This window comes from Artemia franciscana, chromosome 11 (genome assembly GCF_032884065.1).
Source record: "Artemia franciscana chromosome 11, ASM3288406v1, whole genome shotgun sequence".
Classification (NCBI taxonomy): Eukaryota; Metazoa; Arthropoda; class Branchiopoda; order Anostraca; family Artemiidae; genus Artemia; species Artemia franciscana.
The window spans coordinates 15,159,741-15,175,518 of NC_088873.1; the positions used below are offsets into that span (position 1 = coordinate 15,159,741).

Genomic DNA, 15,778 nt, shown 5'->3' on the forward strand with positions numbered 1-15,778 from the left:
TGTTTTAAAAAGAAGAATTGAGGAAAGAGTCAATATATATATATAGCGTAGTAATAGTATATATATACATATATATATATATATATATATATATATATATATATATATATATATATATATATATATATATATATATATATATATATATATATATATATATATATACATACATATATATATATATATATATATATATATATATATATATATATATATATATATATATATATATATATATATATATATATATGTGTATATATATATATATATATATATATATACATATATGCATTAATTATTAGTTTATTAGTTATATGTATTAATTAATTTATATTTTAATTTATATACATATATATATTATATATATATATATATATATATATATATATATATATATATATATATATATATATATATATATATATATATATATGTATATATACTAGCTGTTGGGGTGGCGCGAAGCGCCACCTCAACACCTAGTTGGTGGAGGCGCTTTGCGCCCCCTAAGCCACCCCCCCGGGCGTGCAAGTCGTTACGCGCCATATTAGTTACGCGCCATTGTAGTTGTGTCCCTGTGTCCCACCTGTGAATATAGATATATATATATATATATATATATATATATATATATATATATATATATATATATATATATATATATATATATATATATATATATATATATATATATATATATATATATATATATATATATATATATTTAACTACGTAAAACTTGCGAATGTACAACATTCTTGGCTGTCCCATTGTCTGTGCATATAAATAGATTGTCACGTTTACCGACTCTTGAAGATGCAACATATAATTGTCAATGGAAAAACAATCTGTATTCAGATCTATACCTCATTATTCTAATGATTGTCCTTGAGCTTTGTTGATGGTGATTGCTAATTGAACATTCCCTGTGTCCCTGTCGTCATTTATATATCCCTCTGTGCCCCTCGGCGTCCCTGTTGTTGTTGTTTCCCTGTGTCCCGGTCGTCATTTGTGTCCCGGTGTCCCAGTCTGTAATTTCTCTTCGAGTTTCGCGGTCGGTCATTTATATTCCCTGTGTCCCGGTGTCCCGGTCGTCATTTTTGTCCCGGTCGTCATTTGTGTTCCGGTGTCCCGGTCTGTAATTTCTCTTTGAGTGTCCTGGTCGTTATTTATATTCCCTGTGTCCCGGTTGTCATTTGTGTCCCGGTGCTTTGTTGATGGTGATTGCTAATCGAATATTCCTTTGTGTCCCGGTCGCTTTCTCTTTGAGTGTCCCGGTCGTCATTTATATTCCCTATGTTCCAGTGTCCCGGTCGATATTTGTGTCCCGATGTCCCGGTGTGTAATTTCGTCAATCAAAAAATATGACGTCAGTCGACACACAAACATGACGTCACTCGACACACAGACAACGCATTTTCATATATATAGATGTCCCGGTGTCCCGGTCGTCATTTGTGTCATGTCCCGGTCTGTAATTTCGTCAATCAACAAACATGACGTCAGTCGACACACAAACATGACGTCAGTCGACACACGCACACACACAGACAACTTATTTATATATATATATATATATATATATATATATATATATATGTATATATATATATATATATATATATATATATATATATATATATATATATATATATATATATATATATATATATATATTTAATGTCGACATTCACCGGTGAATGTCCGAAATTCGTTTTTATCTGCTTGGATTCAGTTGGCTTTGCAAATCATCTTTTTTAGTTTTATACAAGCTTTGATGATAAAAATTAAAGCGAGGCTAGGTTGGGTTATACTAAATTAGGTTATAAATCTCAAAATCAGTTAAAAGCCCAATCAAACTCAACCTAATCTAACCTATCACAATCAAAACTACAACTGAAAATTTGACTGTCAACGCTGACCAAAATCCAAAGAGAAAGAAAAAATATTTCGGACATTCACCAGTGAATGTCTACATTCGCCAATTTCAGACTTTCTCGGTAACATATATTCTAGCAGGAAGAGGGGAATAGTCCCTTAAAACAAACCCCGGCTGCACACTTGACTACATTACAGAGTAAAAAAAGAAAATATTGAATAGTAACCTTTTAGCTACATCGGCTACTTCGATTCCGGCGGTTTTCTTAAAGTATCGAACATCAAGAATAAATTCATGAGCAACTAATCCACTAAAACCTGTGTAAAGAATTTTTTACTCTTGGCTCAATACCTTGGCCATGTAATTTGCATTTAGAATAGCCACTTGAGTTGCACGCGTCAAACTCTGACCACCCATCATCTGAAAAAATAAACACAACGCTTAAAAAGTTTAACGTCTGTAATGATACTCTGTTTCTTATATTTGAATCCGTGATTCCCAACGTATGGCAATATTTTGATTGGTCATGGGCAGGACGTGCACTCTTTGGCTAACCATACTTTACAGCTTTAATTAAAAAAAAATTCATCTGATATACATAACATTCATATGCTTTTAAAGACCAAAAAATGTATGATTGTATTGCAATGACGTAATACACTATATAACAGACAATATTTTTCAGTGGCTTAAGATATACCTAGAAAATTCACCAAAAAAAAAGAACCAAGTTCATGGCCTTTTAAGTTTCCTCTTTCTTCAGGTGAATACACATAGGATTTCGAATATCAAAATTTCAATATCACAAGGGGGAGGAGGCATTAGAATTTTAGGAGGGACATGGCCTATATATGGGCATGGACATGGACATGGCCTAGGTGGGACATGGCCAAAAACCAGTTGGGAACCACTGATCTAAATTGATGGAATTAAAAACTTACGCAAGGACTAATTTTAGAAGAGCAAGAAGACAGAAAAGAAGGCAAATTAATTGAAAATTCTAAGAAATTCTGCAGAGAACAATAAGTTTTTTGATATTTTAAAAGACATTGACCTGAAGCCCTTTCTCCCTGTGAGCATATCTGTACTGAATGATTTAATAATGCCACTTAGCAAAGAATTCTGTCTGACAAAATTTAAGCTTGAATTAGGTAAATCTTATGTATGTACTGGTTTAAATATATATATATATATATATATATATATATATATATATATATATATATATATATATATATATATATATATATATATATATATATATATATATATATATATATATATATATATATATATATATATATATATTTAGTTGCTATTTTTTTTTCAGCCTGTACCCAAAAAAGTTTTTTTTGAGCTACTTCTTAGAAAAAGTTCCTGGAAAAGAGGATTTCATTTTCAACTAGACATACATTGCTAGAATTCAAACAGTCATCTCTAGGTTATTTTTGCTTCCTATAGTCTACCCTTTTTTATTAGAGTTTAGCATAACACAACTGTATTCCAGTATTGACTGAGTGGACGTTTCTAACAACAGGAGAGAGCACGAATGTTTCCAAAGAAATGGCTTTCTTCAAAGAATTTGCCTGACAAGTTTTACTCTAGAGGATTCCTATGAATGGTTTCTGACTGTTTTTTTTTTTCTGTCATAACAACTAACGGACTGCTGTTTAATTTTAGCAATCAAGTTTAGTAGCTAAATTAACTCAAGTTGATTTTCATCTTTGTCTTAAAGTTTACATACCTATCTAGGTTATTGGCATGTGATTTTTCTATATTCCTATGGTGTTAATGAATCAATGTAAAAGCACCAATTTGCTACCATTCGACAGGTGATATACAGCTTTGCCTATTACCCAGCCGTCATTCTTGAAATTTAATTTTGGTTTTTATACGTTGAAAAAACGCTAAAAATTGATTGGAAATCATTAAAAGGAAAATTTTCCTAAGAAACGACTTAGATAAGATCTGATAAAATCTTATAAGATTTAATATTGATATACAATCTGGATCACTGCTACAAATTATCTAGATTTTCGGTATATCCTTAAACTAGAAAGAGAAGAATAAGTATCCGGGTAATTGGGTTAACTAATCCTGTAGTTCTGGGAACGCAAGGATAGACCTTGAAATGGTCACAACAGGCATTTGTAGAGTCTATGGAATAAAACTGAAATTGATTGGAGCGTTTCGAATAAAATTTATTTGGATAAATGCCTAAACTAGAAAGTGGAGAATAGATATCCAAATAAGTAGGGAAAATAGTCTTCTAGCTCTGGGAACGTAGGGGCTGGCTTTATAATGGTTGCAGTAGACATTTCCACCATTTAGACTGTATCAAATAAGAAAGGATCAATCAAACTAGAAAGAGTAGAGTAAGTTTCTGGATAAGTTTGACAGCTAATCCACTAGCTCTGGGAAGACAAGGGTCAGGGGCAGTAATTAGGCGGCAGAGGGGGTATTTTCCTCTCCCTAGATCACCCCCTCCCTAGATTTGGAAAAAAAAAATTCAGAAGTATTTTCATTGAAAAATTTGAGAAACAACGAACTTGCACATTACCTCAAATTTGAACAATATATTTGCCCCCCACCTATATTTTTGTGAATTGCCACCGATGGCAGGACTATGCTCTGAAATGGTTAAAATAGGGCCTTATAGACTGTATCAGACAAAATAGGCAACTAGTGTATCAGATAAAATAGGAAACTAGAGAATCGGGCGTTTTGTTGTTGTTGCTAATAGGAATCCAAAACTATTAGTGCCCAGAACCATTACTATCCATTTGAATTATAACAGTACAAACACCTACATTAACAGTACTATAAGCAGTAAAGAGCTACAGAGCAAAACTAAAGCAACATAAATAGACGTGCGAAATTGATAGGAAACCCCACATAATGATTCTCTTTCGGAAACAATTGAGTATCCTATCTTTAAAGATTCCGATGGTCCTTGTGAACACGTATGCAATAAAATACAAAATTAAATTGGATTAAAATAAAACAAAACCAATAAAGCAAATTACGCCATACTTAAACTCAGTAAAGATGCAGGGACAAAAGCGCACTTTATGGTCCCATTTTGGAATTCAAAAGTTGGGAAGCATGAAGAGGCTGTTATTATAATCCCCATTGTCAAACATCCTTAATCCGGAGTTTTGCAATTCTCCTTCTTGTATACTTCCTCTCTACCCCTCCCCCTTATTAAGTGAATACTAATGAAACGCACTCAGGAAAAAACCAACCTAATGAATAAATACCATTTATCTATTCTAATTTTGATGAAAATGATTAAATTTGTTATGTGTAATTCTTATTGATAGCAATAATGACAAAAAAGGAAAATTCGAGTGACTGAAAGTAAAACAAGGCAAAACGCAGAAATTTTAGGAAACGTCTCTGCTAAACCATCATCATTGTGAAATCACATAAATACATTAAAGAGGCTTAAAAACTAACCAGGATAAAAATAAAACAAATTATCCAATAATAAAAACCAGAAAATAAATCGGAATTTATTTTATTTTTTGACTAATGAATGGCTTTGTCTTTGTGATTTTGTTGTTTTTGACATTGTTTAGCCAGTTGTTTAGTTGTTGTGCTATTTTTATGATTTTTTTCTATTTATATGGTTTTGTGACTCCGAAATGGGAATTCGGTCTTTCCGGGTTTTTGATAGTCATTCTGAAATTGAATATCTTATCTTATCACAAAACGTAAAACTAATAACGACAAGAAACCTCTTGCATGATAAGTATAATGGCTACAAAAAAAAAGTGAAAGTAATACAAATTGAAAAACAAAATATTAAATAGCCAATCTCTTACACGAGAAGCGAAGATGAAATAAAATCGAAAAAGAATGATGAGTGTACAAACGCTATTGAAAAAAATTAACAGCAAACTTCTTCCATGAGAAGCGAAAACAGAAGTGAATAAAAGAGGAAGAGTATACAGTCCAACGCTCGATTGAAAACGAATCCTATCAATGACGTAATAGGATCAAGATGTCCCGTTTATCATGACCGAAAGAGAATCTGCACATATCTGCTTGTCAAAAGAAAAAAAAATCACATAACTTACATCAAACATGTAAGAAAAGGGGGAGGGGGGAGGGGTAAGAGCCTAAATTTTCCAAATGTTTTTGTACTTCTTTCGTCGTCAGCTTACATTTTGTGTAACTATATGTACATTTCACTGTGATAAATTAAAAGGGCTGTAAATTTTTTTCACTACCTCTCCTCCCTGAACACAAAATCTAGAATAAGTGCCTGGGTCACATCAATCAATCAAAAAAGTGGAAGATTAGCAGCACCAAAGGTAACTGATGCGGTTCGGTTTCAGTCAAAACTTTGACTGCATTTCTTATAAATTTCAAATGGAGTCATCGTTTTGCTTCCCATGTGGTGACATTTTCTTTTTATTAAAATTATTTAGTTCTTTTTTTCGCTATTGATTATAACTTTTGGATGTTTATCTTCTGTATTTTATTGCTACATATTTAGCTTATTTGTTATCGAGATTAGTTTTTACTTTTTTAAATATATTTTTCGCTATGATGACGGCTTGGCAGAGGTTTCCGATTAAACATCTTGTCTCGTTTATTTCACTGGAAAACAGGTTTCTCGTTGTTTCTTTGGCAATTCTTGGTTTTATTGTGTTTCAAAGGTGGACTTAGAACTTAGTTATGCTTAAAAATTGTCTTGTGTAAAACCATATCAGTTTTTGGGCCTTTTGGTTATGATTATATGAATATAATGAGTAAGCACCTATGTGTATTCATTAAAAAAAAGAAATTACTAGCAGTTTAGTAAAATCTACTAGAACTATTTTCTCAAGTATATCACGCAGATATTGCCAAGTATCTATTTCACCTTCCCCCAGTGGACTCGAAATACAAAATTGACCAAACATTACAAGATCACGGAACCATATGTAGCAGTTGAGAAGCAAATTTGAAATCATGATTCAAAGATTCATAACTACCAGTGGCACAATACTTCTACAATAACCGGGTGATTTGTTTTATTAGTTTATTAGTATTGTTTATATTTATGTAATGTTTGGTTTATTTGTTGACTCCTTTGATTTGGTGTGTTTTGTGATTTTTCTTCAGTTTTTTCTTTTTGTTGTTATATTTACTCCGTTATTATTTTTGTTAATTAAACAGGTAATAAATAAATTCAATAAATTCATTCATTGTGGATAATTTTAACTTAGTATATTAATCTAAAGAGCTGGGGTTGATCCAAATCTTTAAAAACCGATTCCAGTCTCCTGAAAGTTCTTTAACTTACCAAAACTAGACGCTCAATTCCAGAGCCGGCGTCAAGTAACAACGATGGCAAACACGTGTTTGTATTGTAAAATTTGATTACAAATAATTTCAAAAGTCAATTTTTTTATCAAAAATAAAATCAAGCCTATTAATAACACAGAACACGTTGTCATTGCTTTTTACCAATTTAATACTTAAAGCAATATTAGATTGAAGATAATATATTTCCCTCGTAATTTTGATTCCAATTTGCCATCCTGTTACAAGTAATAAATGCTTTAGATAAGCTAACTGCATTGTAAAAACTTTACCTTGATATAGGCCCAGGAAATTGGAAGAATGGAGGTGGATCCATACTGAGCTGAGCTGACAACTCCAAAAGGTCTACTCTCAGTTGGCAAGGGGGTGACTATGGGGTGACCAGGCAAAAATGGGGCTAGATGTGACTTTCTGAAATAGCAAAAGCAATGATCATTAAATAGAGGACCCAGTGTTGACGTTAACTGATACCCATTTTTATTATTATACACACTGGCGTAGGTGACATGGTATAATGGAGCAGAACATAGGCACGCGAGATTAGTTCTGTTTATAGGGATTAATAGATATTTTCCTTCGTTGGATAACTTTTTATCCTAGGAAGACCCAAAAGAATATAGGCAACTTATAAGCGTGGAAACTGGCGGGAGTGCCGATGGAAAAAGAAAAAACCAACGCCATCTAGCATTTGGCGTTTCTTGGCATTTTTGCAAGCTTCACAATTGTATTTTTTCAGACACCTGAGGATCAAGCACTTATAACTAAAATCGTTTTGCCAATTACGCTAGTTTTACCTTATTAGAACAAGAAAGGCTAATAACTAGACGGTGTCGGTGTTTTTTTTTTTTTTTTTTTTTTTTTTTTTTGTTGACACTAGCATCAGTTCCACTCTTGTAAATTATCTTTGTAAGTTACTAAGTTACCTGTCTTTGGCAGGACTTATAGAGCCAAATTCTCTAGTTAGCCATAAATAATTTAGTGTTGGTAGTGTGAAAATTAATACACCGTCAAGTATCCTTGGTTTTAAGGTTTTTGTTCCCTGTGCAAGCTTTTGGTATGGTATTTTCTGGCAGTTCTATTTAATTCTTCATAGTACGGCAACGATCTTGCTAACATTCAATAAAGTTGAAATATAGCTTTGTCCATCTATGAAACTTTATTTTAAGAATATTCTTTGTTTCTTAATACTAAAAAATTACGTTTTAAAATTGCTTGAAAATGTTTCAAAAGGGGAAATTTTCCTGTCCTTTAAACAATTTTAAATCGTTCTCTAAGACAAATTTTGAGTAATATCATAATTCTTTGAATGAATTCACAATTTTATCTTTTAGTGTAAGGTACAGCTGTGGGTTGGAAACAAAACTATATATCTCATAGGTAAAACAAACCTTAAGTTTGCAAGACCAAATAACACGGCTTTGGGTTGATGTTGAGATCTTCAAAATTTTTCTATTTGTATATTTACAGAACCATTAACGAATATTCTTTGTGACAGAGAAAAGGTTTAGCTCACTTTAAAACTGAATTGTCGAAAGCCTTACGCCATTATGTTAACAACAATAGGGTCAGTTTGTTTGCAAAATATTTTATTTCTTGGGCAGGTCACCCAAATATTGAAATAACTAGCGGCAGAGCCTGTTGGGTGAGAGGTACATAAAAGAAGAAAACGGTGTGTATAATCTCCTCTGAGAAACATGAAACAATCGACTTCCAACCATATAATACCTAATGAGAAATATTGACTTCAGGTACCCGTTGGAAAACGTAAATTATCAATATCAAATACATGGTACGAGTTCGTATTCTAAAGCCAATATTTTGATAAATAGTCTATTGTAAATAGATTGCCAAATTTGTCAATATACTGCTTCCCTCTTCCTCGACCGTGAATTAACCTGAGAGAGAACCTCCAACAGGTTGAACCCTAACCCACCGTGAATTAGCATGAGAGGGTTGACTCTAGTTCAGCATTGTCGAGTGATAGCCATGAGAGGAAAATTTTCAAGTAAGTCAACCCGTAGTCAACCTGCGTGTGTTCCCCAGCGAGAACCTCCAACAGGTACGACTCTAGTTCGGCATTTGTGAAGGGACACACATGCACGGAAAGGTGTAGCATAAATGGGGGACAGTAACAACGGCAATCAAAGGGATAAAATTAACCCTTTACTGGGCTGCCCACTTAATTCAACAATCTGTCTTGGCTTTTTTCTACATTTGGCCATGACTTTGACTTTTCCCACAACTATTCCCTCTTATTTAAATTCAAAAATCCATAGATAAGTCAATCCCTCTTTTTAAAGGAGGAGACCCAACAGTAATTGATAACTATCGACCAATTAGCTTACTTCTATTTTTTTCGAAAATATATTAAAAGCTAGCTCCAAAAAGACTGTATGAATACTTTGAAGCTAATAAAAGTCTTTCTGATAAACAATATGGATTTCGGAAAAACAGATTCACTGAACTCGTAATTACGGATCTTATAATCAATATAAAAGAAGCGCAAGATGACGGTTTATACTCCCTGGCGATTTTTCTAGATTTAACAAAAGCTTTTGATTGCGTTGATTTTGACATCCTTTTTGAAACATTAGAAGGATATGGGATAAAGTCGACGTTTCTTGAATGGATTCGGTCATACTTAACAAATAGACGTTGTAAAATACTTGATAATGGTATCTTATCAAATTCATTCGATGTAACTTGTGGGGTGCCCCGGAGATCAGTTCTTGGACCATTAATTTGTTTTTATTTATGTGAATGAACTTTCGGCTGATATCCCCTTTGCATATATAATAAATTTTGGGGACGACACAGTACTATTTCTAAAACATAAAAACCGTGAGCAACTAATTACAAATGCTGAAGTTTGCCTCCAGGCAGCAACTGAATTCTTTGAAGAACGGTTGCTTTCCCCTAATACAAAAAAGACGAAGTATATCATATTTAAACATGGAAATGACCCAGTTTACGACAGCAAGATAAATACGGTAGACCATGAGGAAATTGAGCGAGTAGACCACATTAAATATTTAGGTATAATAATTGATGAAAAGCTGAATTGGGCAATCCACATTAAATTTCTTTGTATGAAGCTGTCAAGAGCCGTTGGTGTTCTCCATAGACTGAAATTTGTTTTTACCCATAAAATATTACTGATCCTATATTTCAGTCTATTCCACACATATCTTTTATATGGAACAAGCATTTGGGCTTCAAATAATAAGTCAGAATGGAAGCAAGTTCAAATTCTTCAGAATAAAGCTATACGTGCAGTTTGCAAGCTTGAGCCTTGTCAGAGTGTGAAGGCGTTTTTAATAAAACTTAAGATATTAAATGTAGCTCGACTTCGAGAAAAAAAGATTGCCAAAACTTTATATAAAGTAAGCACAAAAACCGCACCTGAGTCGTTTATGTCGGTTTTTCGAAGGAATGATGAAATTCACCAACATGATACTAGACAAGCATCGCAACTAGTTACAGAAACGAGACGTCTCACGTCATCTGATTCTTCAATCAAATTTATCGGACCGAAAATATGGAATTATTTCCCAGATACTTTGAGAAATGCTGATAACCCACCAGTGTTCAAAAATAAGATTAAAAGCTTCTTATTGGAAAATATTGAATTAGATCCTAACTTATTCTACCGATATTTCTCTATATTTGTTTTATTTGTTTATGTTTGTTTTCTTTTCTTTTCCCTTCTTCTTCTTTTCTTTCCTTGCCTTATATTTATTTTCTTGATGAATAAATGAATGCTGTCACCCGTTACGGGCAGTGCTCTCTTAGGGTGTAGTTAGTTTACAGTGTGTGTTTTGTTTTTTTGTTAATAAATAAATTGAACTGGAATTGAACTGAAGACGATGGGTCCAGTGAAGATGTTAAAAGTAGAATAGCCAAGGACCAAGGTTATTTTTTCAAAGTTGACAAAAAAGTCTGAATGAATAGAGAGATGAGTCTGCGATCCAATATTAGAAAATCAGAAGCTCCAGTTTATTATTAGTATATTACTTATAATATACTAATAATAAACTACTATAAAATGTACTATAAATGTACTCTCCAGTAAAATGTACTATCCAGTATATTAGAAGCACCACTGTCACTCCTAAACATGGAGACAGGTTTGCTAGATGTTTTCCACAGAAGTTGCCTAGGGATTGTTTTGAGAACCTGACTGACTGACTGTATTTTAAACTGTAGGTTGTATGAAAAGTGTGGTTCAATCCCACTTACAGGGCTATAATAAGAGAAAGGTTTTGATCGCTAGGAGACGTTCTGCGGACGAAGGATGAAAGATTGCCAAGACTGTCCTTTTCGGCCAACCGTCAAGGGCCAAACAGAAATCAGGTCACCCTCGGTTGGGGCGGGAGGATCTCGTAAGGAAAGATTTAAGGGAAATGGGAATTTTCTGGGGGGGTGTAAAGAGGAAGGCTGTGAATAGATTGGGATGGAAGAGAAGCGCGCGTAGCAATGTTGGCCCCAGGCGACTTAGTGCTGCGGTGATTCGTCAGAAGTAGTAGTTATAATAGTTTGCTTCTATTCAAACTTTTGCAACTACAAACTCCCAGCGCATGGCTATTCCACTTAATCTAAGTTTCAAGATTATGTTTACCTACTTCCTTTCCCAACTGCAAAAAACTCCCTATTCCGTGGGTTTTGTACTGCATCCACCATTATGTCTGATAATATTACCTAAATTATTTGAAGCTGTCCGGTGTCCATTCAGCCAATTGGTTCGGGACCCAACATCACCCCTTTATTATCATTTCTTCCTATTTAAAGCAGCTTACATTTCTTAACGTTAAAGGCTTCCAACCGACACCAAGATACAAACTGTGGAACACAAAGGCTATACATCGTTATTTTAAGTGAAGAAATTCATAGGTTTTAGCAATTTTTTACGGGTCGTCACTATAGAACAGTTTGATCTCCTTTCCTGTCTTAGGGAGGAGAGACTCATCCAAATGTGAATCATCATTCCGTACATTACCAACAAGTGGCACCTAAAATCACTTTTATTCTTCAAAACTTCCTACTCCAAGCTCAAAAGAAACGTGCCCGAGCTTCACTATGATACGGCTAAAACAATAAATAATGAGCTATCCTATTTTGGTGGACAGCGAGTCCCAAAAAATTGAAGACTGTTATCATACACCCATCTACACAGTAAGAAGTTCTGACAGCATTTCTTACGAGGAAATTCTCACAATTTTACCCACATTTTTGTAGACCCCTCTACTGATGATTTAGAGAAGCCTGTCAGATTTATCTGTGTGCGCGTTGCCACCAAATAAAAAGTGTTACGAAGAAAAAAAATAGCTTACCTAAGCTGAAGGACTAAGGCCAACTGAGAGGTAAGACGATTGGGAACATGCGCCCAAGCACTACTAGTTATTTTTGAAAGCATGGTGACCTGAAATATAAAGTCAATTACCTTTTGACTTCCTCAGAAGCATATCTTTTCAAACATTTCATGTATAGATTTAATTAGTAACATAAACAAAACGAACTCTAAATTGATGTAGTCAGTGCAAGAATTTTGTAGCGTTTTAAGGGTTGCTTTCAGACAATCTAATATATTTTCTGAAATAATTAGAAAAGGTTTTTATTCGATCTTGTGGATTCAATTCGAACAATGAGTCGTTCTATAAATAATTGAGACATATCTAAATCGTTTATTAGCCAATGCAAACAAGTCTATATAAAACAAATGGAGGAAATTCAAAAACAATTTACAAGTGAAAATAAATGTCCACAATTTGCTGGTGTTTCCTCATGAGCTTGAGTGCGGTGAGTGTTTAAGTGAGTGCGGTGAGAGTGAACTTGAATTCATCAGGGTATTTAACAATGGACTTGGTCAAATTGGCTTCTACAAAGATTATCCATTGTACAATGGCAAAACAGACTTTTACCTTAGTGTTGGTGCTTATTTTGAAAGGGAAATTTTTGTGACAATATGACGGTTAAAGTCCGTCAGATACTTAAACACTAAAGTCTAAAACATAAAAAAAGGACTTGGTCAGATTTATTTCTGAAAGGCTCAAACAGCAATTCTATGCTGCGTTTCATGAAATTTTTCAACTATTCGTCTATACAACAGTTTTATGACTACTACTTCAAGCTTATTGTTTTACTAAATATAAACAAAAAAGACAGGACTTTAGCCAGCCAAAACTACAAACATGACAGGAATATAACCAGCGACACAAAACAGCTTACCGAATTAAAATACGACTTGTTGAATCCCTAAAATAATAATAAAAATATAGACGTCTCAAAATGCTTCCTGTTCAGTTTATCAAACCACGGAAACCCCTTTACTGTATGACATAACCTAAGAATAATCTTTATAGTCGACGGTCCAACGAAGTCTTTGCGATAGGCCTAGTTTTATATTCTAATTAAATAAAAAAACAAGTTTTTTTTAAATGAAAGTAAGGAGCAACATTAAAACTTAAAACGAACAGAAATTACTTCGTATATGAAAGGGGCTTTTCCTCCTCAACGCCCTACTCTTTACGCTAAAGTTTGACTCTGTCTCTTAATACTTTTTTAAAACAGTAAGAAACTTTAGCGTAAAGAGCAGGGCGTTGAGGAGGAAAAGCCCTTTCAGTTTTTTCGGTAGAAAAAACTTTTCATATTTTTTTTTCATTGTTTTTTCAAATAATGCTAGAAAATCCTGCTCCCCCTTCATTGAAATTCTCTTCCCCCATGAGAGGTTCCTCCATGGAAATATCCTCCCACGTAACCCCCCCCCTCAATTCTCCCCCCTAAACCAAAAAAAAATCCCCCTGAAAACGTCTGTACACTTCTCAGTAACCCTACTATATGTAAATACAGGTCAAAGTTTGTAACTTGCAGCCCCTTCCACGGGGACTGCGGGGGAGTAAATCTTCCCCAAAGACGTAGTTATTAGGTTTTTTAACTATGGTGAATAAAATGGCTATCTAAGAATTTTGATCCGGTGACTTTTGGGAAAAAATGAGCATGGGAGGGTGCCTAGATTTCCTCCAATTTTTTGGTCGCTTAAAAAGGGCACTAGAACTCTTAATTTCCGTTAGAAACCCTCTCGCAACATTCTAGGACAACTCAGTCGATACAATCATCCCTGGGAAAAAAAAAAACAAAAACAAAAAATCACGCATCCGTTTTCTGTCTTATGGCAAAAAATAGGAAATTCCACATTTTTGTAGATAGGAGCTTGAAACTTCTACCATAAGGTTTTCTGATACGCTGAATCTAATGGTGTGATTTTCGTTAAGATTGTAAACATTTTAGGTGGTGTTTCCCCCTATTTTCTAAAATGAGGCAAATTTTCTCAGGGTCGTAACTTTTGATGGGTACGACTACTCTTGATGAAACTTATATATTTAAAATCAGCGTTAAGGCCATGATTCAGTGAACTGATGGAACTCGGAAATCCCATGTTAAATTGAACATTTATATTTAAAAAGTACTCAATTAATCATTGGCGGAAGATACCGCTTTTAATATCAGGCCATAGCTTCTTGAAGATGCTACAAAATGTTTGAAAGGATTTTGCTCTATTTCCTCTAATTGCTTAGAAATCTTAGAAAATGTCTAGGTCTTTTTCACAAGTGTACTCGATAAAGGATATTGCTTTTAGAACAAAATCGGTACTATGATGAGCAGAAGACTGTTTATTTTCCTGTTTTCTAACAGTCCCCTAGAATATTTTCAGCTACCTGAAATTTTTACAAGTCGGTTGCCATAAAGAATCGTTTCAGATCGCCGATAATACCCCCTAGAGACCAAAATGACAAGCTGGTATAATCAACTGCCTGTTAATAGAGTGTGAATTTCCATAAATTATTTCAATGCAATGAAGAAACCAAGAAATGAGAAATAGTCAGGAGCCTTCAGTGAAGTTGTGCACACAAAGCTGAAATCTTGGGGAAAATTAAACCAAAGCGAGGTATACATCTTAAAAGTGTTACCACACATAGACAGCACCTTTGTAAAAAGTATTTGGAGCTTGGTAGATGTAAATATCCAATATACCTAATAATGCGGTAAGCCGAAGAACTTGACAAGTCAAGAGATTTAGGTCAAGCGACAAACCTTGAGGCGGAGCAGAACCCCGTAGCTTCTTCCCCGTTGCCCTACCGGATCGTGACTGGTGGTAGAAACTTCGATCGCGACGAATTGAAGGATTACCGATGGATTTTTGATCCTGAATTTTTCGTGCGCGATCTAGAGACTAATGTTTGGAAGCACAGGTGAGGAGGAAACAACCCGTAAAAATCATAGAACCTTAACGAAATTTACACCACCAGATTCAGCGCATCAGAGAATCCTACTGTAAAAGTTTCAAGCTCCTATCTAGAATTAAAAAAAAAGAAAAGCTTTTTTAAGTGAAAGTAAGGAGCAACATTAAAACTTAAAACGATCAGAAATTACTCCGTATATGAAAGGGGCTTTTTCTCTTTAACACCCCGCTCTTTAGGCTAAAGTTTTTTACTGTTTTAAAAAGTAGAGTTAAGAAAAAGAGTCAAACTTTAGCGTAAAGAGCGGGGCGTTGAGGAGGAAAAGCCCCTTTCATATACGGAGTAATTT

General features: G+C 34.1%; 1 protein-coding gene across 3 annotated transcripts in view; it reads right to left on the reverse strand.

Annotated features, from left to right (window-relative positions):
* LOC136032866 (glycine dehydrogenase (decarboxylating), mitochondrial-like) overlaps positions 1–15,778 on the reverse strand; it is a 43,468-nt gene that overhangs the window by 13,123 nt on the left and 14,567 nt on the right. For 2 of the 3 annotated variants that reach the window (XR_010618795.1, XR_010618794.1), the window contains exons 2-4: positions 12,526–12,614; positions 7,468–7,606; positions 2,106–2,299 (exon numbers count right to left, since the gene is read on the reverse strand). Coding sequence is in view for 1 of the 3 variants with exons in the window: in XM_065713280.1 (XP_065569352.1) it covers positions 7,468–7,606; positions 12,526–12,614 (228 nt within the window). In the remaining 2 variants the exon portion in view is untranslated. The remainder of the gene's footprint in view (positions 1–2,105; positions 2,300–7,467; positions 7,607–12,525; positions 12,615–15,778) is intronic. The other variant, XM_065713280.1, reaches the window with a different exon arrangement.